Source organism: Hoplias malabaricus, chromosome 13 (assembly GCF_029633855.1).
Source record: "Hoplias malabaricus isolate fHopMal1 chromosome 13, fHopMal1.hap1, whole genome shotgun sequence".
Lineage (NCBI taxonomy): Eukaryota > Metazoa > Chordata > Actinopteri > Characiformes > Erythrinidae > Hoplias > Hoplias malabaricus.
The window spans coordinates 1,598,660-1,626,085 of record NC_089812.1 but is presented as its reverse complement, the minus strand read 5'-3'; the positions used below and the strand labels follow the sequence as shown (position 1 = coordinate 1,626,085).

Genomic DNA, 27,426 nt, shown 5'->3' with positions numbered 1-27,426 from the left:
AATAAGCATGGATAGCAGAGCTTATCCGCTCAAGTTGAAAAGTTTTCAGATCAGACTTCAAGGAAAATCCACAGTGGAAAAATCAGAGAGGGAAATCTGCACAGTTAATGGCTGTCATGCCATTTTGAAAATCAAGAATGGGAATTTGAACACAGCCTAAATTAAGTGTTGATCTTGATTAAAATTGTTCATGTGATTTGAAAATTAAATTCTTACAAATACAAAAATTCTGTTAATTTCTCTCTCTATCCCTCTGTTCCTAACCAATGCTGATTATGATTCCTATTCTTATAATGTCGTTCTTTCTGTAAAACATATACATGTGTCTTTGTTTAGGTGGGAGACCTTGGATAGTTTCATGCAGCATGATGTACAGGAACTCTGCCGAGTGGTGAGTTCTGTGGTTATAGCTCTTGTCTGATATTAAACCTCATTTTTCTCTGCCTTTTAATGTCTCAACGTTAATGAGAGCCTATGCCCAATTCACTCTCCTCTCTATCAGCTCCTGGACAACGTTGAAAACAAGATGAAAGGAACTTGTGTTGAAGGCACGATCCCAAAGCTCTTCAGAGGAAAGATGGTGGTGAGTTGGCTGAGCTTTTTGAGTATGCTTTGTTTTGTTTCCTCTCTTTCTGCTTGTGATTTGTCTGGTTGGACTAATAAGTAAGAACCCTGCTGTGTCTTTTTGTAGTCCTACATCCAGTGTAAGCATGTGGATTACAGGTCGGAACGAATAGAGGATTACTACGACATCCAGCTTAGCATAAAAGGAAAGAAAAACAGTGAGTACTCATTTTTACAGAGTCGCTGTTTGTTTCTTTGTCTTAGTGACACACACAGCATGCTGCGTGATGCTGGTTTTACTGCACTGAGCTTAAGGGCTAAGACTTAACCTTTTAAACTTTGAGACTTCTTTTACACCCTTAGTTTAGTTAAGTTTGTCTTACTTTAACCGTTGTAAAACATGAGTTCATTTTAGTATTTGATACATTTAAAACAACAAAGACATGCTGTTCTGTAACAGTCAGCGTCCACGCATTCATAAAAAGATGATAAAAGTCAGTGAGATATATTGTAAACCATCCAAGTCTTTATTTTCTTACCAAAACTCATAGATTTGGTCATGTACTTGGGAAGACTTTTCCATTTAAGCATTTGAGTGCATGTAAAATTACCCCCTAAGGCGTGTTTATATTACAAAACAGTGCAAACAAGCTGCTATTCTAACGTTATAGACATAATGCAGTCTGTAAAATCTAGCAGAAATTCACAGAACCATATTTGCAAATGATGTCTTTATTGGTGCCTTGCTAAATGTTATTGTTTACTGAATCAATACTACATCTAAAATAGGCTTTAATCTGAAGGTCATACATTTCTTGCTCTGTATGGGTAAATTATACAAAAGCATTGTTATTTTCTTTCTGAATTAAATAACATGCTTAAATAACATTTCAATATTCCGCTGCAGGAGTAAAATTTGATTTTGTTGTTTTGTTAAACGGCAGTTGTTTATCGTTGTCTTCTCTTGATACAGTCTTTGAGTCGTTCAAAGATTACGTGGCCGTGGAGCAGCTGGATGGGGATAACAAATACGATGCAGGGGAGCATGGCCTACAGGTGCAAATCTCTTCATTGTCATCAGAACACAGACATGCAGTCAGTCACTCTGATGAGGACTGTTATAGTACCAATATTTCACTTTGGGATATGTATAATGCATTTGGCACCACAAAACAGTACAGAAATACACACAATTAGTGTTGGGTGATTATATAACCACAAATAAACCACGATTAATTGAATATTTGACTTTGATTACAGTTAATGAACAATTATTTAGTCCTCCTCATGGTTCACTGACAAGGATTGTACTATAAATATGTTCTATATGTTTTAATATTATTAATTATTGTATAAAAAAAAATTATTCTCTCTAATATTGCTAGGAACCTGTCACTCGAGCCATGCACTGTTCATAAAGAGTGATAAGATTGTCAGTGTTTATGGTCTTTATGTACAGTGTTGTCTTCACTAAGTCAAAACATGTCCAAAGGACAGACACAGCATTTTTCTTTGTCACAAGCTACTCGAGTTGCTCAGTTGGCCTCTGTGTTTAGGTTCTCCTCCATGTGGCAGATATAATGGGGTGGAATCATGCGACTACATGCACTTTAGTGTGGTTTTAAGGGGACAGCAGGGGACATGTTAACCAAATTAACAAAAAACATGGGATGAACAGAATTACAAGGAATTGATTTCATTGTTATAGGCAAGATTATGTTGATTAGAAGTTCTGAGTGTTGATTTTGATTAATTGCCCAGCCTATACGTAATTACGTGTGGCAAAACCAAGTTATCTGGTGTTCAGATGTACCACCCGAGCTGCATCAAGTGTTCTTCATGTATAGACCAGAGTTTAGATTCAAAAAGATCTTCATCTGAGCTCAGCACAGCCTGTGTGTTGCCCTCTGTGCTGCTTTCTGTTGTAAAAGTAGGGGAGCACTTCTCCATTAAAACCATTTCATTAAATACATTCAAATAAGCAAGAGCACATTCATGTTTGTGATAGAAGAGTTTGTGTGTCTGTCACAGTTATGCTAATAGAGTTTAATAGTGTATTATCCCCCCAAGTTGGGGAAACGATGTATCCTGACATATCCAGTCTTCACAGTTCCTTACTTTCATGTTTTAGGAAGCTGAGAAAGGGGTGAAGTTCTTGACCTTCCCTCCAATCCTGCACTTACAGCTCATGAGGTTCATGTACGACCCCCAGACCGACCAAAACATCAAGATCAACGACAGGTAAATAATTTAATGTACTGTGCATTCCTGAGTAGCTGTTTCTGCAGGGGGAAAGGAAGTGATAAAATTAGTAGATGTTTTATTTTGACGGCAGTGTAAGCTGAATCCCAATAATTAACTGGACTGGTCATTTTTGTAGGGAGGAAAATGTAGATCCTGTTGGAGGCCTTGTTTGTTTTAATGCAGTTTTACGGGAATGAGTTGTTTCCCTTTTGTGTTTATGAGCAAACGGCTGTGTGAAGTTTTGTATGTTTTTGAAAGACATGGTTTTTACCCCTCATTCACACCTAGTAGCCAATAGATTAAGTCCTTCTCTGTTTTATGCAAATGATTTATGAGGTCCCCACACTGTACTTTGTTTGATGCTTTAGGATGCGAGACTTGCAGAGCATTTATTAAACTGATCAGTGATTAACTTAGTAACTAAGAAGTAATTCTGAAAACAAGTCAAGCCAAAATCTAGTTGCAACCGAGGAACGACCTGTTTCTTCCTCCCCGCACATATATAAGCTCTTGCTGGCGATCTGTTGGTGTGAGTTTAATTCCTAGAGAAACAATGAAAGAATAAAGCTCTAAAAAGAGGCAGTACTTGAACATGTGTTCAGTGTTTAAACTCCTTCCAAATGAGATTAATCAAATCCCCTGAATTACTGTTTCTAGGGATAAATGTACATCATGCAGTGAGCTAGGTTTGCTCTTCAAATAAACTAAAGAATGACTCAACTAAGTGACGTCCTTGTTGACCGAGTGCTTTACTCTCTGCGGCCCAAAGGCTTAATCTTTCGTATCAACAATTTGCACTCGTGTCTTTGTTTTTGCCCTCTCTTATCCAGTCATATGTAATAGTGTAGGCTCCCCTGGTGAAATAATGGGGTGTTGTGGATTTTCTAAGTGAAACAGGTATCACACATGACTGTATCCTTATGTAGACAGCTGTATTTGACACCTTTATGACCTTGTATTTCAGAAGGTCCAGTGACATTTCAGTGTATTAAAAAAAGAAAGTGTAGGGAAAAACCTATCAGGGTTTGAACTGTTTACCAAAGGCAGCAAGAATCCCATTCATTGTCACAGAGAACTCTATCCTTACGTGAGCATGATGCCAAAACAGATTTACTGAACTATATTACTTTACTGCTCTCTATCGTCAGGTTTGAGTTCCCAGAGCAGTTGCCTCTGGATGAATTCCTGCAGAAACCTGACGTGAAGGATCCAGCAAACTACATCCTCCATGCCGTGTTGGTCCACAGTGGTGATAACCATGGGGGCCATTATGTCGTCTATCTCAACCCGAAAGGAGACGGCAAAGTGAGTGTCACGGAACCAATAGTGAGAACCATTTTCCTTATTTTTTGGGGTTATCCTTATTGACAATGCATGCTGTAGAATAAAGAGCTTTACTAACTGTAACCAGTGGCCTATGTTTTGGCTGAAGTTTAAGCGCTGAAGGGCTGTCACTGTTTTTAAACGGATCATTCGAAATTGATTTGCCTCAGCTACTGAAAGAAAAATAAGCTGAATCCAGGCAGCAACACTCCCTAAAACATCAGCCAGGCTGAACTGCAAATACACATGAATGTGTTGGTTTTTGTGGCAGCACAGAAACTGAATTCAGAGGTTGATTTTGCTGATTAGTTTTCTCACATGAACTTTACATATTTTGTGATTAGATTTTACACAACATACACTTGAATTGATTAAAATTACCCACTTAGGATCAGTCAGATAATAGTGACAGCCCTAAACTGTTTAACACTAGTATTTTGAACAACTGCATGCCTATTATATTTAGACAGGCATTAGAGGTGGGCATTACCTTGCTTTACTATTATACTAAATGTATTTGAAAATATTATTTTAGCTATCAACAAAGTGGTTGTATTTGTGTAATATGACTCACCACTAACTGAAGGCATATACCTGTGTTTTAATGTACACTTCCCCCTCTCACCAGTGGTGTAAATTTGATGACGACGTAGTTTCCCGTTGCACTAAAGAGGAGGCGATTGAACACAACTACGGCGGCCATGATGATGACCTTTCAGTTCGCCACTGCACCAACGCGTACATGCTCGTGTACATACGCGAGTCCAAGCTGAGTGAGTGTTTCTCACCTGCTCCTTCCGTAATGTTTACAGACTCCAGCTGCTTGCTATCGTGTGTGTGTGTGTCTACAAGCTCTGAAATGTGTGAAGTGTAAACTGCTCTGGAGCAGCTGCTCATCAGCACGAAACAGAATCTGTTACTGAACCTGTTGAATCTTACAGCTCAGATTGCTTTGAGATCCACAGATTCCAGTCTGCTCTGGTTATTTACCCCCATATCTTCTTTCTTCTATTTTCTTTCACAAAGTATGTGCCGCCTTGATGCTAGAATGTCATTTATTGGGGTTGAAGATGATTTGCTCCTAGAAATTATATGTAGGCTTGTTTGATATGAGGATTTGAGCCTATCTTAAAAAAAATAAATAATAATCTCACACTGTCAACATATCCAGGGTCAACATAGACTCTGATAAGATGTTATATATTTATGTATGTTACATATTTTCCTTTACGCGCATTAAACTACTTTCTTTTAAACAGGTAAAATTCACTATACATTTGGTTTATATCCTAGTTTAGCTCCAGTAGTAGTTACTTAAAAACAGTTTCGAAACATGTGCCCTAACCCATCCATGCGTTGCTGTGGGAGGGTGCTTTATGAATCTGTTATGGACAACTAAGCATTTACCAGTAGCTTGCAATCAGGAAAAAAAACAGTATTGCGCAAGCCTGGTTTTTTACTGTTCATGATTTAAAATGAGACCATTTCCACCATTTACTAAAGTGGATAAAATCTGATTTAGAAAGATCTTGGCAGGAAAAAATAGATAGATATATTAATTAATATTGAAGTATATTGGTCTAAACTTGTTAAACACATTTCCCTGTTTTACTTAAACAGTAATTATACAATGTTGGGGCAAATCAAACCAGAATAACATCTGTTGATAAATGTTGTGTTGTGTCTGGTAGGTGAGGTTCTTCAGCCGGTCACGGATATGGATATACCTCAGCAGCTGGTGGAGCGACTGCAAGAGGAGAAGAGGGTGGAGGCACAGAAACGAAAGGAACGACAGGAGGCTCATCTCTACATGCAAGTACAGGTAAGGAGCTGCTGTAAGGTTTCTGTTGTGCTCTTTCACAGTAGTAATATATATTATAAACCCATAGTTCTTGTGTCATTGTGTCTTTAAACCAGAGGTCGTTATTTTAGTTCAGAATATGGAGGCCAATCTGTGTCACAGTAACCACAAACTCGTATGTTTTTATAGATTTCACCAGTGCAACTTTCTAAAGCTTGTATGTCCCTGTTTGAGCCCTTGACCTTGGTTTAATGTTGCTGTGGTTTGTGTTAAGATGGTGACAGAGGACCAGTTCTGTGGCCACCAGGGCAATGACATGTATGACGAGGAGAAAGTGAAGTACACAGTATTTAAGGTTCTGAAGAGCTCAACCCTCGCAGAGTTTGTGCAGAACCTCTCACAGACCATGGTAAGTTTCCACAGGCTCTGTAAAGGATGGAAAAAGTCTACAGGGGTGTTCCTAACCTACATTAGAACAAGCTTCACACTATTTGATCACTTGGGGTGATATTACTAGGGTCTATGTGGTTATTGTAAGTTTACAGTTAGTTTGTTCTTTATTTTTATTTATAGTACCAATCCTCAAGGCAAATGGACCAATAGATAAAAGTAAAAAAATAAAAACACATAATAAATAGTTAATTTCTTTGGGGGGGGGTGCAAGACTTCGTTTTAACCTCGTTGAAAAGTTCTTTATTTTATCTTTTTCATTCTAATGACCACAGTTTTCATCGTATATTGTGGAGGTCTAAGATGTGAATGTTATATTGATTTGCTGCAGGGTTTCCCACAGGATCAGATGCGGCTGTGGCCAATGCAGGCTCGGAGCAACGGCACCAAAAGGCCAGCCATGCTGGACTACGAGGCGGACTGCAACAAATCTGTGAGTGTCCTGCAGTAGTTTTCAGTGATTTAAAAAAAAAATGTAGATTATGTACATTTTAAAACAAGTTGCACACACTTTTCTGTTCACATTGCTGCACCCACCACATGCACACACCAATTTCTGAATAGCTTACCTTTCCTGCTCTTATCAGATGATTGACTTGAGTGACAACGAGAATCCGTGGACAATATTTTTGGAAACGGTAGATCCTGAAATGGCCGCCAGTGGTGCAACATTACCCAAGTTCGATAAAGACCGTGAGTATGGATCTGTTTTTCCCAGAATTAAACACATTTGAAGTGTTTGTTTGGCCTGAGCTGATGGTATTTTGACCTGTCACAATTTAAAACATAATCCATAGATCAAAACAAATTGACTTGATGGCATATTTATTATTTAAAATGTAATTTATTTATTATTCCAAATATATTTACATCACTGTTACTTTGACAAGATTGAACTAAATGCTTGAAGTATGTGCCTGTTTAAGACATATCGTAAGTATTCCATAAACAATTAAACTTCTGACTGATGCTATTACGCCTTTAGAGGACAGCAGTGAGTACTGTTTGTTTATTTGAGCTCTTAGTTGGTCGAAGTGCCGATAGCGGAGTTGGCAAATTTACACTTCTAAAGTTCAATACTTACGCATATTTCCTATCACTTTCAGATGATGTCATGTTGTTCTTGAAGATGTATGACCCAAAAACCAGAAGCTTAAATTATTGTGGACATATCTACACACCTATATCCTGTAAAATACGTGAGTAAAATATACTTGGAAGTGTTTGAGAATACTGTTGAGATCTGTTATTGCACACACCTGTAAAACTGATCCAGTTTCTCTTTCTGGTCCAGGAGACTTGCTGCCCGTTATGTGTGAAAGAGCAGGGTTTCAGCAGGGAACTAGTCTTATCCTCTATGAGGCAAGTTACTCTCTTGTGTGACCTTACTCCGCCTGTCAACTGCTTTTGTCTCATGTCTGCTTCTTTTCGTTCACACGGCAGGAAGTTAAACCGAATTTAACAGAGCGGATACAGGACTATGACGTCTCCTTGGACAAAGCTTTGGATGAGCTTATGGATGGAGACATAATTGTATTCCAGAAGTAAGGTTTCCCCTTGTTTTTTGCTTTTACTCTTTCTTCACCTGTACCAGGGTTCCAACATTTATATGAACATATTTCCTTAAAAGCATAAAGTCTTCCCTTTTTGTTTTTAGAAATGTGCCGTCACTGATATTCAGAGTAAATGCTCTCAATATAACATCACACAACTAAATTAGCTTTTGTATGACAGGGGTTTTTAGACAGGTCCTTAAATAATTTTGCTTACTCGTCACCAAAGTTAATGTAGAACACAGCCTTAAATCAAGACAAAGCCATGAAATGTCTTTTTTTTTTACATTTTACCCCAGGGACGACCCAGAAAATGATGCCAGTGAGCTGCCAACGGCAAAGGACTACTTCAGAGACCTGTACCACCGTGTGGATGTCATTTTCTGTGACAAAACAATCCACAACGACCCAGGCTTTGTGGTGACGCTCTCAAACAGAATGAACTACTTCCAGGTGGGTTTTTGCCAGTGACAGTTTGTATTTTTGATTTGATTTAGCTGACTCTCCTCAAGAGTGATATGTAGAAGTGCTTGTTGTCGTCTCAGAAAATGGATCCTAACCATTAGGAATAGGCAGGAGTCGAAAATGGTGGTGAAACCTGGAAATATGTTTTTGCATTGGTCTGAGTGCAGTACCAAATAAAGATAGCGTTGAAGTGTTTGTTTGAACTGTTTGTTTACCCTTATTGTTTATTAAATGAGTTATATTTCTAATGTTTGTTTGTTTGTAGGTGGCGAAGACTGTTGCACAGAGGTTAAATACAGACCCCATGCTCCTGCAGTTCTTCAAATCCCAGGGGTAGGTGATCTGACTCCTGACTCTTTTAGCTTCTAATTTTGAGACTTGATTCTGCCCAGTAGTTCCTCTTGCTCAGGGAGTTGCTTCTTGTTCACTTGGAAATAGGACCCACGTTTGTGAAAAGCTAGCTTACAAAGCACTGTACACTAGTCTACCCCCACTTAGCCATGAGGGGATACATTCCAAGACAGATGCCTGAAAACATGGAATAACTGCAGGACACATTTTGAGGATACATTGGTCAAAGTGATGATTCAAGTTCCGAGCAGGACACCAGCGGATGATTTTATCATGCCATTCATTGTGGGCCACAATTTAAAAACTACAGTTAACCACACAACTGAAGCTGCACAGAATGAATCCACAGATAGATGGTTTACTGCAGCACTGTAAAATGTCTTCTCAGCATTATCGCTGCCATGTGCACAGTCATGATAAACTTTTCCTGCCTGATATAATGTGAAAACCTTGCAGAGTTATATTTTTCCTTTACATTTTACCTGAAGCATGTGTTTTGCAGGTTAACTGTATTCACGGATGTGGTGCATGTTTAGAATAAAACACAGTTGGCCAGTTGTTAGTTTTGATCTTGACCTGTGTGTTTTGTGTCGTGCGCTGTATTTGAATTATTCTGCTACCTTAGCTTCTATGTTGCATTATTCTAGTAATTTAAACAGGCACTAAAAGGCAAAGCCTGGTTGTCCTCCACAGGTACAGAGATGGCCCAGGTAATCCACTCAGGCACAACTATGAGGGCACACTCCGAGATCTGCTGCAGTTCTTCAAGCCCCGGCAGCCCAAAAAGCTGTACTACCAGCAGGTGAGGGAACACTTCATAACAGCTGACATCATGTAGTATCTTGGCTTTACTTCAAACCTTTTAAAATCTGCACATAGATTTTGCCTGAATCTAAACAAAAATTCAGGGCACAGTTCCACAAAAGGAATATGCATAAAACTGATAATAAGCTCTTAATACATACTGGTAGCTAAATGTTTTAAAGTTGTCTATTCCACCTTTAAACGGTGCAGAAATGCTGAGGTGGCACCATGGCTTTTTGTTCAGATTTTCTCTTCCACATTAAAATGGAGCAGACGTGTTTTATAATCACTTTTTAGACCCATTTCATTTTTTTATCATCTCTGGTCAGAGTTTGGTGCATCTCTGGCGTCCTTCCTCATGAATAAACAAGGTACTTGTAAATGGAAAAATAATTGTTCACAGCTTAACACCACAGTAAACATTGTCTCTGCACCCGGTGACTTTCTCAGCTCTGAGCTCTCTTCACCAGGAACCTGAGCCTGTCTGTGCAGCTCTAGCTTCACTCCCCTGATTTATTCATGTCTCTGCTCCCTCCTCAGCTCAAGATGAAGATCACAGATTTTGAGAACAGGAGGAGTTTCAAGTCCATATGGCTCAACAGTCAGTTTCGGGAGGAGGTAAAGTAAATTAAGTCTGCAGATCACTTTTTGTATTCATGCAGCCTAGATTCCCTCAATCTCAGAGTTGCTAGTGTTCTCCTATTTGAATGTGGTTTAGTGAGAATAATTTATTGCGTGGTGCTCAGAAATAACGTTTCTCTGCAGTCAAAGCAGGTTTTGGAAGGAGTGGTTCAGTACGCTAGTTTGGGAAATTGAATCAGCTTTGTTTAAGTAAAGTTAGACATGCAGTAGACGATTTGTTTGCGACCTAAAGTATAAACAGTTGAAGTAAAGTGACCACAGGCCTTACATGTGTAAACTAAGCTGTGTTAAATTGTCCTGATTTATTTATTTTTTTCTTGTGTTGATTCTAAACTGAAGTTTTTATTTCCGCACCAGGAGATCACACTGTACCCCGACAAGCACGGCTGTGTTCGAGACCTTCTGGAAGAATGTAAAAAAGCAGTGGAGCTGTCTGACAAAGGCTCAGAAAAGCTAAGGTGAGCCAATCCAGCTGCTCTTTACTTTCTTGTGGATTTGGGTTTGTCTTTATGCTGCTCTTTTCTGTTGCTCGTCATTTCATAGGGCACAGGTTCCCAATTAAGGGGTTGTTGACGTCACAAATATGATTCATGAAAAAACGTGCTCTGTCCACGTTTGATTTATTAATGCATTCATAAAATTGTAACAATGGAAAATAAAATCCTTTGACTCTGGAATGTCACGATACACACTTTTGAAATTTAAAATTAAACCTAATACAAAAGTAATACTTAAAATTATATTTAATATAATCAGAGTCAGCGTTACTTGGAGATTTTGACTCTGATGTCGTGTAGGATCGTATCATACTAGCAGACTTTCCACTGAAATTTCCCTGAAGGGAGGATTTTGTGAAGCTCACATCAAGGAGAAACCTTAGTCTTATGGTCAGAATTTATTTTCTTACACAGTTTGGGAACCTCTGTCTTAGTGCACCTTGGAAATGTTGTCCTGAAGTGTATAGATGTTAAAGGGAGGGAAACCTGGCGTTTCTGTGCTTCGTGAAGCTTTTTGTGTACATGTAGACTGTTTAATCTTTAATTCCCGTGAATGCTATGGATGCCACTGCTTTTCTAAGCCTTCATTGTCCTGCGTCAAAATCTCTCCTCCTCCCTCCCCTGCAGGCTGTTAGAAATTGTAAGCTACAAAATTATTGGGGTTCACCAAGAGGACGAACTGCTAGAATGTTTATCTCCTGCGGCCAGTCGAACATTCAGAATAGAGGTAAGCATTTTCTGCAGCTCCTCAGTGGGCTCACTTCTTTATATACGAAGAAATATAGCCACCCCGTGAAAGGCTCGGTTAATATTTGTTAGATCTGCTTTTCTAAATGTATTCATGTCTGGAGGCTGTTGTGTAAAAGGAAATGAGTTTACAAAGTGGCCGCCTCTCTCTGCTGTTTTAGGAAATCCCTCTCGACCAGGTCGACCTGGATAAGGAAAATGAGATGCTGATTCCAGTTGCACATTTCCACAAGGAGGTCTTTGGGACTTTTGGTATTCCGTTCTTGCTGAAGATCCGTCAGGTACGTACGGGTACTTTTCAGCAAAGCTTACCCTTTTAAAGAATGAATGTACCGTTCACACGAATCATGCTAGCTTTAGTGTTTCTAAGCGTTTTCTGAGAGTTGTACCTCTCATCAGGAGACCACCGGTTAGATCCCCATTGATACATTAGCCGTCTCTGGGTGGGTGTCTCAGTTTGTTAAAAAACACGCTAGAAGGCATAGAAACCTCATCCCATCTGTGAAGTGTGGTGGTGGTGGTGGTATCATGGTTTGGGCCTGTTTTGCTGCGTCTGGGCCAGGACGTTTCCCTATCAGTGAGGGAACAATGAATTCTTAAACATACCAACAATTTCTGGACATCTCTCCATGAGCTGAATCTCAAGAGAATGTGGACCATGCCGCATGGAAACGGTGTTATACCAAAGGATGGTTAAAGAAGAATCAAGTTAATGTTTTGGAATGGCCTTTTAATCCAGTGGAAGTGTTGTGGAAGGACCTGAAGCAAGCAGTTCAGAGGAGGAAACCCACAAACATAACCCAGTTTAAGGACTGCACGATAATTAGCTTAGTTTGAGTTATTGCTGCACAAGGACATCACACCACACACTGACAGCAAAGGTTTATACTCTTGTCACTCACAGATGTGTAATATTGGATCATTTTTCTTAACAAATAAATGACTAATGTCTAATATCTCATTTGTTTGATTTGGTTCTCCTCATCTACTTTCAGCAATTCTGTTAAATGTGATTAAGTTTTAGGTCAAATTTCTGCAAATAAATAGCAAATTCAAAAGGGTTTATAAACAACTCTGTAAAAAAGCAGGTCTGCTGCTGTGTTATTTCAGGGGGAGCCCTTCAGAGAGGTGATGAGGAGGATCCAGAGCATGTTGGACATCCAGGAGAAAGAGTTTGAGAAGGTACACTTTAATGCAAAAATGCTAAAAAAGGAATTAATGAGAAAATTACACAACATTCAGCTTTCTCCTTTGGTGCTTTGATGTTTAACGAGACCTCTGAGGAAGCCGTGTTGTTTATTAAGTGCTTGTGTTTTTCTTTCAGTTCAAATTTGCGATTGTGATGATGGGTCGGCATCAGTACATTAATGAGGACGACTATGAAGTGAATCTGAAGGACTTTGAGTCACAGCCAGGTTTGTTCTTGGGGTTTATTTATAATGTGTACTTCACTGAACTGCGTTCCCTCTCTCATCTTTTCTCAGTCTCTCATTCTCTCTCTGTACTTTCTTTAAATACCTTCTCACTCAGTGATTTAACCAGGTGTGTGTGTGTGTGTTTTATACTTCTCTGATGGCCCTTTTCAACCAAACAAACTCTTCTTGAGTTGAATGATTCTTAGAGCCTTAGTGAACTGTGAGAACAGCAGATAAAAGTGGCCTAAAAAGAGAACAGGAAAACAAATGGAGCATTTTCCTGTTTTTATTTCCTTGCAGTATTCTTTTCAAACCAGAACCCAGGTAATGGGTCATTTCCCATTTCAAACCAGAAAGGTACATGGACTTCTCTGGTCTTTTACCCAGCACCCCCCCCCAAATGACCCTGTCCAGTTCCACTGTGTGATAACATTTTATTGAGTCTTTGTGCTCTTTCTGGAGCCATTTTTAGCTTAACACACCCATGGATACCACCCAGGTTTGTCCTGAAGTACCTTTTAATGATTCCAGTTGGGAACAAACTTTTGATAATGCGCTAAACAGCAAACGGTTGCAAATTAGGTTTGAGAAATGGAACTGGACTGGATCCACAAATGGTGGGAAAGTGCTATGAAAGCCCAACTCTGCACAGTACTCCTGCTATTGAATTATAATTGAAATGTGTGTGTTTTTTTTCTTTTCTCCAGGAAACATGTCTCACCCGAGGCCTTGGTTAGGTCTGGATCACTTCAACAAGGCTCCAAAGAGAGGGCGCTACACTTACCTGGAGAAAGCGATCAAGATCCACAACTGACAAGTTCTCCACCTTTAACCGACCCTACTAAAATAACAAAAGACTTTAACCAAATGTCTTGTGTGCACCACTTTTACCACCTGCTGTCTGGGCACACAGGCCCAGTGTATGAAGTCTTCAGCAAACGGAGTTGCCGCTCATGTTTCTTTCATTTTGGTTTTGTTTTGTTTTTGTTTTTTTCTCTCGATTCGGCTTCTCTCTATCAACTGCCTATTCTTCGGTCTGGAAGGAATGATTTGGATTTTAACAAACCGGGGGGAACAGTATGAACTTCTAGACAGTTTTGTTTTGTTTTTGTTTTTCTCCTTTTAATTTGGTTTTATAAGAATTGTTATGGCAAGAAAGCTGCTGCGTAGTGAGGGAGACAGACGACCGCTGCCATTTGCGAGTAAAGTTACAGTAAAGCAAGTTAAACGCAAAGGATTTTGATCCTTTTGACGTATGATATAATAAAACACGCCACCGATGGCTGTAGCTTGCTAGTTGCCCTGAAGTGGTTCCTTTCTCTTGTCCCTTAGTGCAACTAGGCAATTTTCATTGTTTACACGATTCTTTCTCATTTAGATTTTGATTGGAGGAGCTGTTTTATTTTTTGTTGTTGTTTTGGGATTTTTTTCACACCTCTTTTTCCGGAAACCGTGTATGATATTGAAGAAAATGAAGATCCACAGCATCTGTTTAGAGAGATAAAAGAAACCAGAAGCTTAAATAACTCGTCTGTACTTCATCTTGCACGTTGGCACTTAAAACGTATATCAAAGGTTTTACATTTCTCAGCACTAGAAAAATGTAATCTTTGGTGGTTATTAGGCCCTTGGCCCCCGTGTCCTCCTCTCTCTCTCTCTCTCTCTCTCTCTCTCTCTCTCGCTCTCTCTTCTCTCTCTCTCTCCTCTCCACTCCCCACACACTCACTTTTTGCCGTGGGATGGTTTAAAATGGAGGCGAATGGAGCTGTTTACTGAAGGCTCTGTTATTCACTGTACTGTGCATTGGCTGGAGGCTGCAGACATTTGGTAGAAGACTGGTTTGGGATTTAGAAACCAGCATTACACCAACCAATAAAAAAAAAATCCTTGGGGTTTCCTTTTGTTTTTGGTTCTTTTTTTCGTTTTTTGTTCCTCTTTCTTTTTGTAAGCACAGGAGCTCTCCTCCCTTGTGCATTAGTTGGCTTTGTAAAGACAACATTTAAAATTGTATATTTAAAGAATGGACATGTAAAATTAAAGACACACTTTGTTGGGTACAGATCAATTCAGATGTTCATATTCATTGTGTGTAGTTTTATTTTGGACAGTTTTTTTTTTCCCTTTTTATTTTGTCTCTTCTATTCTTCTTTTTGCCTTCCTTCCTTCATCCTTTCCTCCCTTTCCTTAACTACTTGCAACAGTTTGTCTTGTTTAAAGTGCAGTACAAAAATGACCTGCAGATCACATATTTAATTTGATTTATTTTTTTCCAGTCTAATCCCTCCGTGTAGCAGCAGTGTACGACAACTATTCCTGTATATTGCCTTTTTGCTGAAAAATGTATGTTGAATAAAATTTTCTATAAAAGCTACTGCACTTATCAATGGAACGGCTTGGTTCCCCCTTAAACAAAGCCATGTTGTGAATTTCATGCCCCAGAGGAACACGTCTCTAAACGGAGTGGCTCTGATTACAAGTGTTGGGCTGCTACATGTCACACGACCTGAGAGGCTGTGTCATAGACATGGATTGTTTTATCGTGTGTTTATAACACTGATTTAGACTGTTTTGATGGTTGTAATGACTGAGCAATGCTTATTTTCAGGTTTAACGTATAACATTGAAACACACTCTTTTTATAAAAGCAGTTAAAGAAACGACCCAAATCCAATAATTGGAGTGACTTTACAACTTGTGCTTAAAGGGGCAGTGTGCAGATCCTCACAATGTTGTAGCTGCACTATTGTTTTTCCTTGAGCCCTTCATATCTAAACAGGGAGCTTTGGTCTTGCATTAGAGAGTGCTATGTTTCTGCGATAACCTTGAATGGACGAACAAAACAAGCCTTCCAAGCTTCAGCTCGGAAAAGGAGGGGTGATGCCACCCTCACCACTGGATGCCACTACATTTCACCCCATGTTTTTTGGTTTTCTTGATGATGAACTACAGGGCGGAATAGTTTCAGAATCAGAATCTTTTACTCTCCCAGTGTCTGCTGTACGAGGGATTTGTCGCTCGTACAAATAAGTTTGAAAGGTTTATTGTGTAACAGTAATTCAACGTTCTCCCATCTTTTTTTGTCATGGAAACTGTTATTTTATTCAGTACTTTATTCAATATTTAAATATCTGTTAATACGTTATGGTCACCATTGTCAACTGAAATCACCGTCTTTAAATCTGAACCAAAACGGTGTCACATTTTTGGATACAATATCCACAAGTACAGACGTCCATGCACATGCTTTTGCAGTGCTTTATCATTGATGGAATTAATAAAGAATGTAGTGATGAATAAATACTTCTAGTTTGCCGTTTTCAAATTACTTTATTTTGGGTTGTTTTTTGTTTAATAAAATGACACGAGCAGTGAACACCTGAATTTTGAATTACAATTATACGTTACACAAAGATCACTTTAAAAATGTTTTTGTACTCAATGTGTGTACACACACACACACACACGGCCATTTATATGGATACACCTTAATAAAATGGGAATGGTTGGTGATATTAACTTCCTGTTTGTGGCACATTAGTAGATGGGAGGGGGGAAACCTTTCAAGATGGGTGGTGACCAAGGCGGCCATTTTGGATCCAACTTTTGTTTTTTCAATGGGAAGAGGGTCATGTGACACATCAAACTTATTGGGAATTTCACAAGAAAAACAATGGTGTGAGGATTGGTAACTCAAAAGTGTCCATAGGAGTGAAGGTGTGAGTGTGCATCACCCTGTGAAGGACTTGCGCCCCCTCCAGGGTGTGTTGCCGCCTTGCGCCCAGTGATTCCGGATAGGCTCTACCTTGGCGCATAAAAATGTGAGAAGTCAGTCAGGCAATTGCCCTTTAACTGTGTTAAATGTAGGTAAATGTTAGGAGTCTAATCCGAGGACTCGTTTGCGTAGCATGGTGTTTCTACCCAAAGTGCGAATCTACTGAACCTCACTCATACCACAGACTACAGTAATGTGTAGTCTAAGAGATCATAATTAGCCTAGCTTTCTCTCTCTCGTTGGGTCGGAAAGCCCACCCTCTCCTTTGCTTTCAGCATCTTGTTAGAAATCACTATTATAAATCTCGGCCTGGAACCTGGCTCCAAGATCCAGATTGAAGACAATGTACAATGTCATATGGGTCAGTGTATATTCTGTGCACTCAGTGATTGACAACAAATTCTATCAATATTTTTTTTTAATTGATGTTTCCCTTTAAAAGCAGCAGGCAGCAAATCTGCTCACGTCCCTCAATTAACACAGGAGTAAATATTATAAATTGGCACTTGTATGTGTATTATTTACGTGAAAGGTCTTGTATATTACTGGCTATGCTGTCGTAGAAGGAAAAAATCAACACATAAAGCCTTATATACAAAGCATGGACATTTCTTCTGACCTAACACTAGCTGATGCTAATGCTAATGCTAATCTAGTTTGTCTCTGAAGAACTATTTCAAGTCTAACACACCAGCATCCAAAAATCAGTGGAAAAAGTCACTTAAATGGTCTTTAAAATGTGCAAACAATTTTTACTACCATACAGAGAACTTTTTAGTAGTGATTTATTTCTATTTATTTTTTCATATTTCTTTTCACTATAAATAGGCACAATTCAAATTGATTGTTAGCTACAGACTGAACCAGTTAATGCTCCGTAAAGTACGTCCCCATGTGGGTGTGGCCATATATACAATGACTAAAAAGTAAATGACTAAATGCTCGTGAGGCTGAATTCTGCGCTGCTTCCTGACGTGGATGGAGTTGAAAAATGTTGGAACCCAAAAAACGAAAGTATTAAAATTAGCCTGAGCCGCTCCTTTTCTGCTCTTTCCATTTTTTTGCTGTCTGAATGCATCCTCAGAGGTCAACACAGAAATCAGTTAACCAGGATTGGCTACAAATGCGACCCTGGTGTTTATATTCATGTATAAATTACCTAGTTTTTTTTTACCTAACTTTTCCCCCTTTCCCCCGACATCCACAATCAAAGCTAAAGAAAACCAATGTTCATCACAGTGTAAACTTTCAGAGGTCATATACTGTTATAAACAAAACACAGGCAAAGCAGAGGGGTCATCAAATGCCATGGTTGCAGAGCAGTGATGCAGCGTTTAAAAAGTTACTTTAGGTCAGAGCCTTCAGATACGAACTTGGATCCAGGCTCCAGGCCAGGATTTTTAAAATGGCCGACCGCTATGACGCTACAGCCATTTTGGCTAGCCATTTTAAAAACACTGGCCAGGGACTTGGATCAGATATTTCTGTTTGAATATGTGTTTTAGGTCATCGTTCATAAACTAAAAACGTATAAAGGTGCATTCCAATGAGCGTCAGTGGTCATAGAGGTCGATTCGGTCGGTTACTGCCAGAGGTGGATAGTGTAAACTTAATAGTAGATAAAAAATACTGATGGATTTGTACTTTGATGAGTATTTACATAAATGGTAATTTAATTTCTGCTCCAGAGCATCGGTGAGCGAAGGATCTACATCTGCATTCTTATTCCATTCCGAACAGGACCATGGTCTTTTATCGTGGTGCTGCTTTGTGATCGGGACCCTAGAGCATCAGCTTTTTATTTCAGACCTGATCGTTACAGAAAGAGAAGAACAGGACTGGTCCGTGCGTCTGTTCCTGTTCGGAGAGCTCCCACCACAGTGCGAGGGGAGTCTTGAAGTAGGTCGTGTTCCTCTCAAAGTGAGGAACGCCACACTGTGTTGGAAAGCACTCCATCGGATTCGAGCTACGGTGTGTAAAACTGTTTACGACCCACCTCTGCTTATCTATAAGACGTTAGAGTAGTAAGGTTGGTTTGATGATATCCACAGAGTAAAATGGAGGTCTGTCTGCAAACCATGGCATTCTCACAACATGAGCTTTGGGAGTTTTCAGAGATACAGGAGACATATGGGAGCGGATCTTGGGATGTTGGAGACGGTGATGGTCTGAGGGGCGAGGCCGAGGTCAGCAGCACCGTTTCTTCTCCACGTGGAGGATCCGGCTGCACCTGGGACACGTGTGGTAGGCGTCTTTGAAAAACTTCATGAAGAATGGGAGCAGACAGCAGCCCAAAACCAACCTGAAACGCACAGATTCAATTCAGGGTTGAATTATTAGTAGGAGTCACACACACACACAAGTCGACCGCTGCCGATGTGATGGAGCTCCAGCCTCACTTACGTCTGTGGCTGAACGCCATCAAATCCTCACAGCAATGTTCACCATCATTTACCCTTTGAATTCAAGGCTCTGGTGGCTCTTACCCGCACAGGATGAAGAGGATGCACATGAGCCAGGCATACGCTCCCACTTTGTAAGTGACGTTGGTGAGAACCTGCTCTCGGCACGAGGTGCAGGTGGTCATCCCTGGAGACCTGCCGAGCTCGTTGTCATAGCTCACATACTTGTTCTTTGCGCTATCTGCTGCGGAGGATTGAGCTGATGGAGAGAGAGGGAGAGAGAGAGAGAGAGAGAGATTGAAATATAAGGTAATGGTTCCAGTGTGATGCCACAGCCATCTGTAATTTGCAGTCATAACTAACACCCCGTATAACTTTCACTGTGTCCAACAACAACTTATTGGCTGTGAAATGTGGCCCACACCCAAAGTGAGCTAAAGCAAGGAGGGGGAACTCTGAAGAACGTGGACCCCTGTTTTTACACCGAGGCTCACCTGCTGCGGTCTGGCTTCGAAGCTGGAATTCGTCATTAGAGGACGTGGGGTTGAACGGAGTGTGAACCTTGTAAACTTTCACATCGTCTCCTTTGCCATCGACTAAAAGAAAAGAAAACAAGCAAAGCAAGAGAAAGCCATTAGAATCATATAATTCACATCTTCTACCAATCTGCAATCATCTGTGTTCAACTGTCAGACTACCCCTGAAAGTGGTCCTAAATTGAAGGTGGAGCTGGGTACACACCTGGTATGACATAGGGTGGAGGGTCTTTTGCACTCATTTTTGATCGGGATGCTCACTAGGAGGAAACAGAGAACTCATTAATGGTGTATCCTGGGATATAGCTTTGTTATCTAGCGATGCTATGCCATGGGACAGACTTAGATGTGGTGTGGACCTATGACTGGAGACCACTGCATCACTGGTAGAAGACCCACACGCAGAGCAAGTAAGACATCTGTAAACATTAAAAGACTTTCTCTCTTTCTGAGTGTTTGTGTGTGCTATGAGGCCTGCAGATTTTCATCTAGGCCTCTACTGAAGGAAAGGGAAGAGCCTGAAAGGGATTTGTCTGGTGAAGGACTAACCTAGAAACAGAAATATAGAAGGAAACCCAAGAAATAACCACCCGTCAACAAAGAAGATCGCCAAACTGAGCACTGAAACAGGCTTAAATCAGGCCTAGCTCAGGTGGAGCCAATTACCGCTACTGCTACTACTACTAATGTTACTACTATTACTACTAACTCTCTGTCTCCCTCTGGTGGCGTGACAGTTCCCTGTTTTTCCTGTGGGGATTTTGGTAGTAAACAGCATCAAAATAGGACCCTCTACTACTTCATATGTGAAGTCAAAATGCCACAGGGCCCAGTCCAAGCTGTTGGTATGTGTATGGCCACCAGAGGTCGCCAAACATCGTATTTCTTTGTTAGTGTTCAGACGTTTCTAGACACCCCTTATAACCAGAGAGTATCAGTGAGGTCAGGTGCTGATGTGGAGCTTCATCAATCACTCCGGAGAACCCAGTTACACTGCTCAAATAAAATAAATAAATTACTGGGGAGGGGCTTCATATTTTTGAATTCACATCCACAGTTCGGTGCGAGGAGTTGGTGACATTTCTGGAAGCATTGGTTCTGGCCTCTGGGGGGTGGTCGGTTCATCCTACGGATAACAACTTACAAAGGCCACTTATGTGTGTATTATATTTTCCCTATCTCCACACACCACATCCTTTCAGACCCACGGCGTTGACCTGTTCGTCTCAAGGCGAAGGATGGACACAGGCAGCTTTGGGTGTGGTCAGACCTGGAGTGAGATTGGAGCTAGGTGTTCCCTCTCTCAGAGATGGAAGCAGGTTACATAATGAGGGATGTGTTGAAGACTTGGGTCCCAGCTGAACTTGTTCTAGTTCCTCTGACGTTCACTAGGTGTGTGTGTGAAGTTATGCATGACTTCACAGTGACAGTATTATCCAGTACAACGTGACGTTTGGGGTTGGATATCCGAGCCCTGGTTGTAGAGCTGAAGCTGGTCGAGGTGGTCACTTTAGTGACTGATTCTTCACCTCCACCTTAAACCTGATGGAGTACAGACCTCTGAATGGGACTTTAAAGATGAATGAAGAGCTTAGTGAACGCCTTCAATGACACACAGTGAGAAAAATGTGAGGAACCATGCCTGGCCAAGGCGTCTCCTCTCAGCAGGACCAGAGGAATGTGGCTGTGCCACATGCCTCGTTGCCTCAGACCCTAGATAGCATCAAGCATAACAACCAGGATTTACTGACCCCTGTAATTCAGCAGCTGTAGTCTTTTTTTTTTTTTTTTTTACTGGTGGAGCACGTGAGCAAAATCATTAATTAATTAACAAACAATTGATGTAAAATATCTTCACAGGTTCTCTGTGATTACTCTGGGATTGTATAGCGGTGTTTGTAGAGACTGCTGGCCCGGGTAGGTTAGATATTCTTAAAATTGGTGCTTTTATTCTGTAATTATCAATGAATATGTTGTCATTTTTCCTGTTAATTATAGATAATTTATCGATTATCTAAAGGATATATTGATCCTTTAGCATTAAATCAGCCTCAGTGATCGCCCTGTGTAAAAAAAAGATGAAGTCTTTAAGATGAGAGGAAACTTTTATTTTACAATCAACAAAACAGCTAAATTGGCGGGATTACAGAATAAAAGTCCTCAGGAATTAATTTTTTTAGGAGGTCATGCTGGCAAAAAATGACAACAGATTAGTGATTAATAATTAGAAAAATCATTAAAAAATAATTAATACTAAAGTCATTGTGGAGATACAATGTTTTGCCATAATTTAAAAATAACTGAATTTCACAGACATTCTAAATCACACTGAGTCCGACTCTCAGTCCAAACAGACAGTCGAGTTCTCTTAAAGTGTTTGGACAACAGTTTTGTTCCATTCACAGTGAAGAGGTATTTTTCTTTCTGCAGATTTACAGCAAAGGACCGAGGCCCTGACTGATCCCTCCTCCAACACTCACTCACTCTCACCCTTTCCCTGATGGAATGTCAGATGTGAAGTATCATCATAAACGTGCCTTGCTTTTTACTCACGAATTCATTCACTCAAACACACACTCATTCACTAATTCACTCACTCACCGCCCGTAACATTGTGTGGTCATTTCATAAAGAATGGACCAATAGAAACAGAGTAAAACCTAGATTTACTGATAGAGAATAAAATTAAGAACAGGACACATTAAGAGCACCTCTAATATTGTTATTATTATTATATTAAATTAATTTATTCCTTATTTTAGTCATTTTGTTTAAACTGTTTGGATAAAAAAAAGTTAAAAACACTGTAAACATGATTTAATTTTTTTTTTCTGTTAATTATTTGAATAAAATGTAAGATATTTACCTAAATCCAAATGTGAGCGTTTTAAAGTTAAAACATAAACAAATAAACAACAAAAAACACTTTAAACAATGAAACCTCATCACCACATCAGCCTCACATCAGTCAATCAGAGCGCCTCACCGCCAGCTGATAATCATCAGAATCCCAGGAAGTCAGATAAATACGTTTCTGTTCACACCAGAGACAGTGGCTTTAAAGAGGATTTTAAAGAGAGTTCCAAGTTTGAAGAGAAGTGAATTGAGCTGATCTCCTGGTTCACTTTGGAGCGTTTCTATTGGTCCATTCCATTCATCAGTGAAGTTTAACACCATTTAAAAAGAAGATAAAAGGGTTTCTTAGCGCACATCTAAGTAAAATCACAGGTTAGAACTAGAAGAGGGCGGGACCCTCAGCCACACCTTTCTCCTCACTTAGCTGCATATCACACTGTGTATAAAATCTATATAAACACCCTCTCCTAGCGTCTAATCTGTGCTTTTACAGATTCAGCTTCACATTCCTTTAGATTTTTAGCTAAAATTACTTACATTCATTGAATTCCAAGCGAGGAAGGGTTTATATTCGGAAATAAAGTCTGGAAAAACTTACTATTTATAAATATTTATAAAACAGTGTTATACCACGGCCCTGAACTGTGTAAGTGACAAGACAACGAATGAAGGAATGAAGGAATTTTATAGCTTTAAGACACTGGTGTTTCCTGTAATATATTTGCACCTAATTACATTTCTATAATATTTTATATCATTTTTAGAGTTAAACTTAAATTATTTTAATTTAAATGTACTCTCTAATGTTAATTTAGTGTTAAATGATATTGCAACCTGTAAAATGTTGTAGTGTTTAATGTAACGCAGTAAAATACTGTAAAAATAAAAACTTAAAACAAGTTAAAAAGTTGACACAAACAACTCAAGATAAGGATGAATACAGAATAAAAGAACGACAAGGAAATGGTAACAGTGTCCATCATTAACAGAGTCTTAAATACTCAATGTTTACATTTATGTCCATGACCAGTTAATAATGGCTTTACAAACTACAACAACACCCTGCCTGCTGTCAAATGTTCATGTTTAAATCTGCCACACGTCAGTTATAAACGCTTAAAAGCTTCCTAAACCTGTACAATCAGCTGTAAAACTGGTAATAAAACAGTTATAAAGAGTGAACAGGGTTAAAGGGCTCGTACCTGGCTGCTCCGAAGCTGCTGCTGTTGTTGAGTGTGACTGAAAGCTCTGTGCATTTCAGGTCTGTCAGCTTTTCATCTCCTCAGGTTTGCACTCCTCCCAAACACACACACACACACACACACACACACACACATGACCAAGTCAGGAAGTTTTTTTTTTCATGAATAAACCTGTTCGTCTTTATAAGAGCCTGAAACTAGCGCAGTACTTAGTCACTGCATCAACACAAATATCACAGGTATGTGTTTGTTACAATGCAAAATGTACCCGGTTTTAGAAGTTGTTGTCCACTCCAGCGTCCTTTTGTCTGACCACTATCAGTGTGTTCCCCTTCCCCTGTCTACATAAGGGCATCATAAAAATGCCGGTCAGCGCTTGAAGCAGGACAAGGGCCACATTGTGCCGGTCATGGTGTTTTGGTCAGAGCGGGTCTTGTACGGTGTCCCTGGTGTGCAGTGGTCGGTACAGACCAAACACGGGACCAGGAAGGACCACCGGTGACCCGCGAGGGAACACCCCACAACATGCTCTGACCATCACGATGTGGCCTCTATCCAAGTGGCTCACATCCGTTCGCTGACCGTTTCTCCTGCTCCAAACATCAACTTTAAGAACTGACCATTCATTCACAACCCCACCACCTCTCACCCGCACTGACAGTGTGCTTTAATCCAGCTGCATATCTCTGAGTTCTCAGTTCTTATTCTCAGTGCTGGGCCTCATCACTCTGAGCTCACTCTCTCTTTCGGTTCCGAGGGGGGGCTACGTGGGCCCAAATGACAATAAACAAAGCACGAAAACACCTGATGATCTTTACACTGCGTCTGGATTTTCTCATTTGACTGGACACAGAGAAGTGGTCAGAAATGACCTTGTTATGAAACACCTTTACATTTAATAACACAGAAAAAGAGGATTGTTTCCTCTTTCTGACCCTGATTCCAGTTTAGATTTTTACATCAAATCTGATTCCGACTCTTATTTTTATTCTAAAGGGTAGAGTTGTCTTATTGGTCACTAAAGGTACGAACATTTTAAATGTAGCTTTAATACGTAGCTTTAAAGGTACAGGGGTGGGGTTAGAGTCCAGTTGTGTTCCCTAAAGGTTCATTACGTTCTCTTCTCCAGAAGGAGAGGTGAATAATTTAAATCTAGAATTATAGAACTGTGTAAAATAAAATCAAAATAAAAGTCTTGGAGATGAAATGGAGTGAATGGAATCAACACAATTTCAAAATCTACAATTCTAATAGAATAAGGTCCCATTATGTTCCTTATATGTACCCTTCAGGGGACCACCACAGTGATGGAATTCTGATTCTGATACTGACTCTGAATCTAATTCTGATTCTGATACTGACTCTGAATCTAATTCTGATTCTGATACTGACTCTGAATCTAATTCTGATACTGACTCTGAATCTAATTCTGATTCTGATACTGACTCTGAATCTAATTCTGATTCTGAAACTGACTCTGAATCTAATTCTGATACTGACTCTGAATCTAATTCTGATTCTGATACTGACTCTGAATCTAATTCTGATTCTGATACTGACTCTGATTCCAACTTTTATATTGACTCTGATTCTAGTTCTGATTCAAATTATGAGTCTGACTCTATCTCTGACACTGATTCAGATTCTCATTAAGATTCTTGTGTTGTGGGGGGATTTACTGGAGGGCGTTGGTCATTGTGTCAGGAGGAGTGTGTCAGCTGTGAGGTTACAGTATTTGTGTGTGTGTGTGTTTGTGTGTGTGAGAGAGAGAGAGACACTCCTCTGTCGGTCCTGTTGTGTCACATTCCACCATACCTCCATCCCTCACCTCCCTCCCTCTCTGTTCTTCATTCCAAAAAAGGTTTTAAGAGTTTCTGCTCATCAGCCAGAGATTCTGAGCCCCGCCCTCCATTTCTATTATTACCTTTACTGTTCACACTGTCCCGGTGAGGTCTGTTACATTTCTGTGCATGGGGTGCAGTGACAACAATGAGAAACACTTCTGGTATGATGACAATAACAAAGCGATAAGCCAGAGAGACTGTGCTTACTGTGTCTAATCACACCCCTCACCTGTGGTTAAATCCCTACCCAGTTGACCCAGTTTACCCATATTCCACAGAAGAAGAGTCACTTAATTGATCCCATTAGGGAAACTACTTCTCTGCATTTAATCAATCCGTGGTAGGGAACACATTAACACACACTAGTGTGCAATTCTTCACACACGCTCTGGGGACACACACACAGCCGGAGCAATGGGCTGTTTGGGGGTATGGTTCTGTCACAGTTCTCTGTAAATGCATGTACAGGGTGGGCCATTTATATGGATACACCTTAATAAAATGGGAATGGTTGGTGATATTAACTTCCTGTTTGTGGCACATTAGTATATGGAAGGGGGGAAAGTGGCGGCCATTTTGAAGTCGACCATTTTGGATCCAACTTTTGTTTTGTCAAGGGGAAGAGGGTCATGTGACACATCACACTTATTGGGAATTTCACAAGAAAAACAATGGTGTTTTAACATAACTTTATTCTTTCATGAGTTATTTACAAGTTTCTGACCACCAATGTGTTCAAAGTGCTGTCCATTGTGTTGATTGTCAATGCAACCCTCTTCTCCCACTCTTCACACACTGATAGCAACACTGCAGGAGAAATGCTTCCAGCAGTTTCAGGTGATCCCACCCTGTATGAGGGTCAGTATGTTGGTGCTGCAGGTGGTTTTGTTGCCACACAGCTGCAGGGTCCCAGGGTTTTGGGTGGGGTCACTGTCTGTGTGGAGTGTGTTCTTCCCATGTTCCTCTGTAATATATTACCAGCACTGATTACATTAAATAAAGACAAAACGTTCATTAAAATGTAGAAATGTTTACATTAAACCTTATGTTTTTTTCTAAACATTTGATAAGATCTGAGTTGAAAAAATCAGGGGAAAAAAGCACAAGGTAAAACACATGAGGTAACTTTTGCACAGCACCATTTTTTTTATCATCATCATTGTATGTATCCCTTATCCAGTTCAGGGTCGCGGTGGGTCCAGAGCCTACCTGGAATCATTGGGCGCAAGGCAGGAACACACCCTGGAGGGGGCACCAGTCCTTCACAGGGCAACACACACTCACACCTACGGACACTTTTGAGTCGCCAATCCACCTACCAACGTGTGTTTTTGGACTGTGGGAGGACACCGGAGCACCCGGAGGAAACCCACGCAGACACAGGGAGAACACACCACACTCCTCACAGACAGTCACCCGGAGGAAACCCACGCAGACACAGGGAGAACACACCACACTCCTCACAGACAGTCACCCGGAGGAAACCCACGCAGACACAGAGAGAACACACCACACTCCTCACAGACAGTCACCCTGAGGAAACCCAAGCAGACACAGAGAGAACACACCACACTCCTCACAGACAGTCACCCGGAGGAAACGCACACAGACACAGGGAGAACACACCACACTCCCCACAGACAGTCACCCGGAGGAAACCCACGCAGACACAGAGAGAACACACCACACTCCTCACAGACAGTCACCCGGAGGAAACCCACGCAGACACAGAGAGAACACACCACACTCCTCACAGACAGTCACCCGGAGGAAACCCACGCAGACACAGAGAGAACACACCACACTCCTCACAGACAGTCACCCAGAGGAAACCCACGTAGACACAGGGAGAACACACCACACTCCTCACAGACAGTCACCCGGAGGAAACCCACGTAGACACAGGGAGAACACACCACACTCCTCACAGACAGTCACCCTGAGGAAACCCACGCAGA

General features: G+C 40.4%; 2 protein-coding genes across 9 annotated transcripts in view; one reads left to right on the top strand and one right to left on the bottom strand.

Moving 5' to 3' along the window:
* Positions 1-14,921, top strand: part of usp7 (ubiquitin specific peptidase 7 (herpes virus-associated)) — a 33,892-nt gene extending 18,971 nt beyond the window's left edge. For 4 of the 5 annotated variants that reach the window (XM_066642125.1, XM_066642121.1, XM_066642124.1 and 1 more), the window contains 24 exons: positions 337-391; positions 503-583; positions 692-782; positions 1,538-1,620; positions 2,696-2,805; positions 3,957-4,134; positions 4,760-4,904; positions 5,823-5,953; positions 6,207-6,341; positions 6,714-6,815; positions 6,970-7,075; positions 7,489-7,581; positions 7,677-7,744; positions 7,826-7,926; positions 8,235-8,388; positions 8,666-8,733; positions 9,445-9,553; positions 10,096-10,173; positions 10,555-10,655; positions 11,322-11,421; positions 11,603-11,722; positions 12,552-12,623; positions 12,766-12,856; positions 13,564-14,921. In XM_066642125.1, the coding sequence (XP_066498222.1) occupies positions 337-391; positions 503-583; positions 692-782; positions 1,538-1,620; positions 2,696-2,805; positions 3,957-4,134; positions 4,760-4,904; positions 5,823-5,953; positions 6,207-6,341; positions 6,714-6,815; positions 6,970-7,075; positions 7,489-7,581; positions 7,677-7,744; positions 7,826-7,926; positions 8,235-8,388; positions 8,666-8,733; positions 9,445-9,553; positions 10,096-10,173; positions 10,555-10,655; positions 11,322-11,421; positions 11,603-11,722; positions 12,552-12,623; positions 12,766-12,856; positions 13,564-13,670 (2,479 nt within the window). In that variant the 3' untranslated portion in view covers positions 13,671-14,921. The remainder of the gene's footprint in view (positions 1-336; positions 392-502; positions 584-691; positions 783-1,537; positions 1,621-2,695; positions 2,806-3,956; positions 4,135-4,759; positions 4,905-5,822; positions 5,954-6,206; positions 6,342-6,713; positions 6,816-6,969; positions 7,076-7,488; positions 7,582-7,676; positions 7,745-7,825; positions 7,927-8,234; positions 8,389-8,665; positions 8,734-9,444; positions 9,554-10,095; positions 10,174-10,554; positions 10,656-11,321; positions 11,422-11,602; positions 11,723-12,551; positions 12,624-12,765; positions 12,857-13,563) is intronic. The other variant, XM_066642122.1, reaches the window with a different exon arrangement.
* Positions 14,922-15,715: 794 nt separating this feature from the next.
* On the bottom strand, positions 15,716-23,692 carry si:ch211-157c3.4 (Lipopolysaccharide-induced tumor necrosis factor-alpha factor homolog-like). Of its 4 annotated transcripts, none has more exons than XM_066642128.1 (5): positions 23,625-23,692; positions 19,772-19,826; positions 19,525-19,626; positions 19,115-19,289; positions 15,716-18,930 (listed from the first exon to the last, which is right to left on the bottom strand). In XM_066642128.1, the coding sequence occupies exons 2-5, from the start codon at positions 19,806-19,808 to the stop codon at positions 18,816-18,818; spliced, it is 429 nt and encodes a 142-aa protein (XP_066498225.1). In that variant the 5' UTR covers positions 19,809-19,826; positions 23,625-23,692; the 3' UTR covers positions 15,716-18,815. The 4 variants fall into 4 exon arrangements, with proteins under 4 accessions (XP_066498225.1, XP_066498227.1, XP_066498226.1 ...); XM_066642130.1 differs by lacking the exon at positions 23,625-23,692 and adding an exon at positions 19,926-20,083; XM_066642129.1 differs by lacking the exon at positions 23,625-23,692 and adding an exon at positions 19,909-20,082.
* Positions 23,693-27,426: the final 3,734 nt, after the last annotated feature.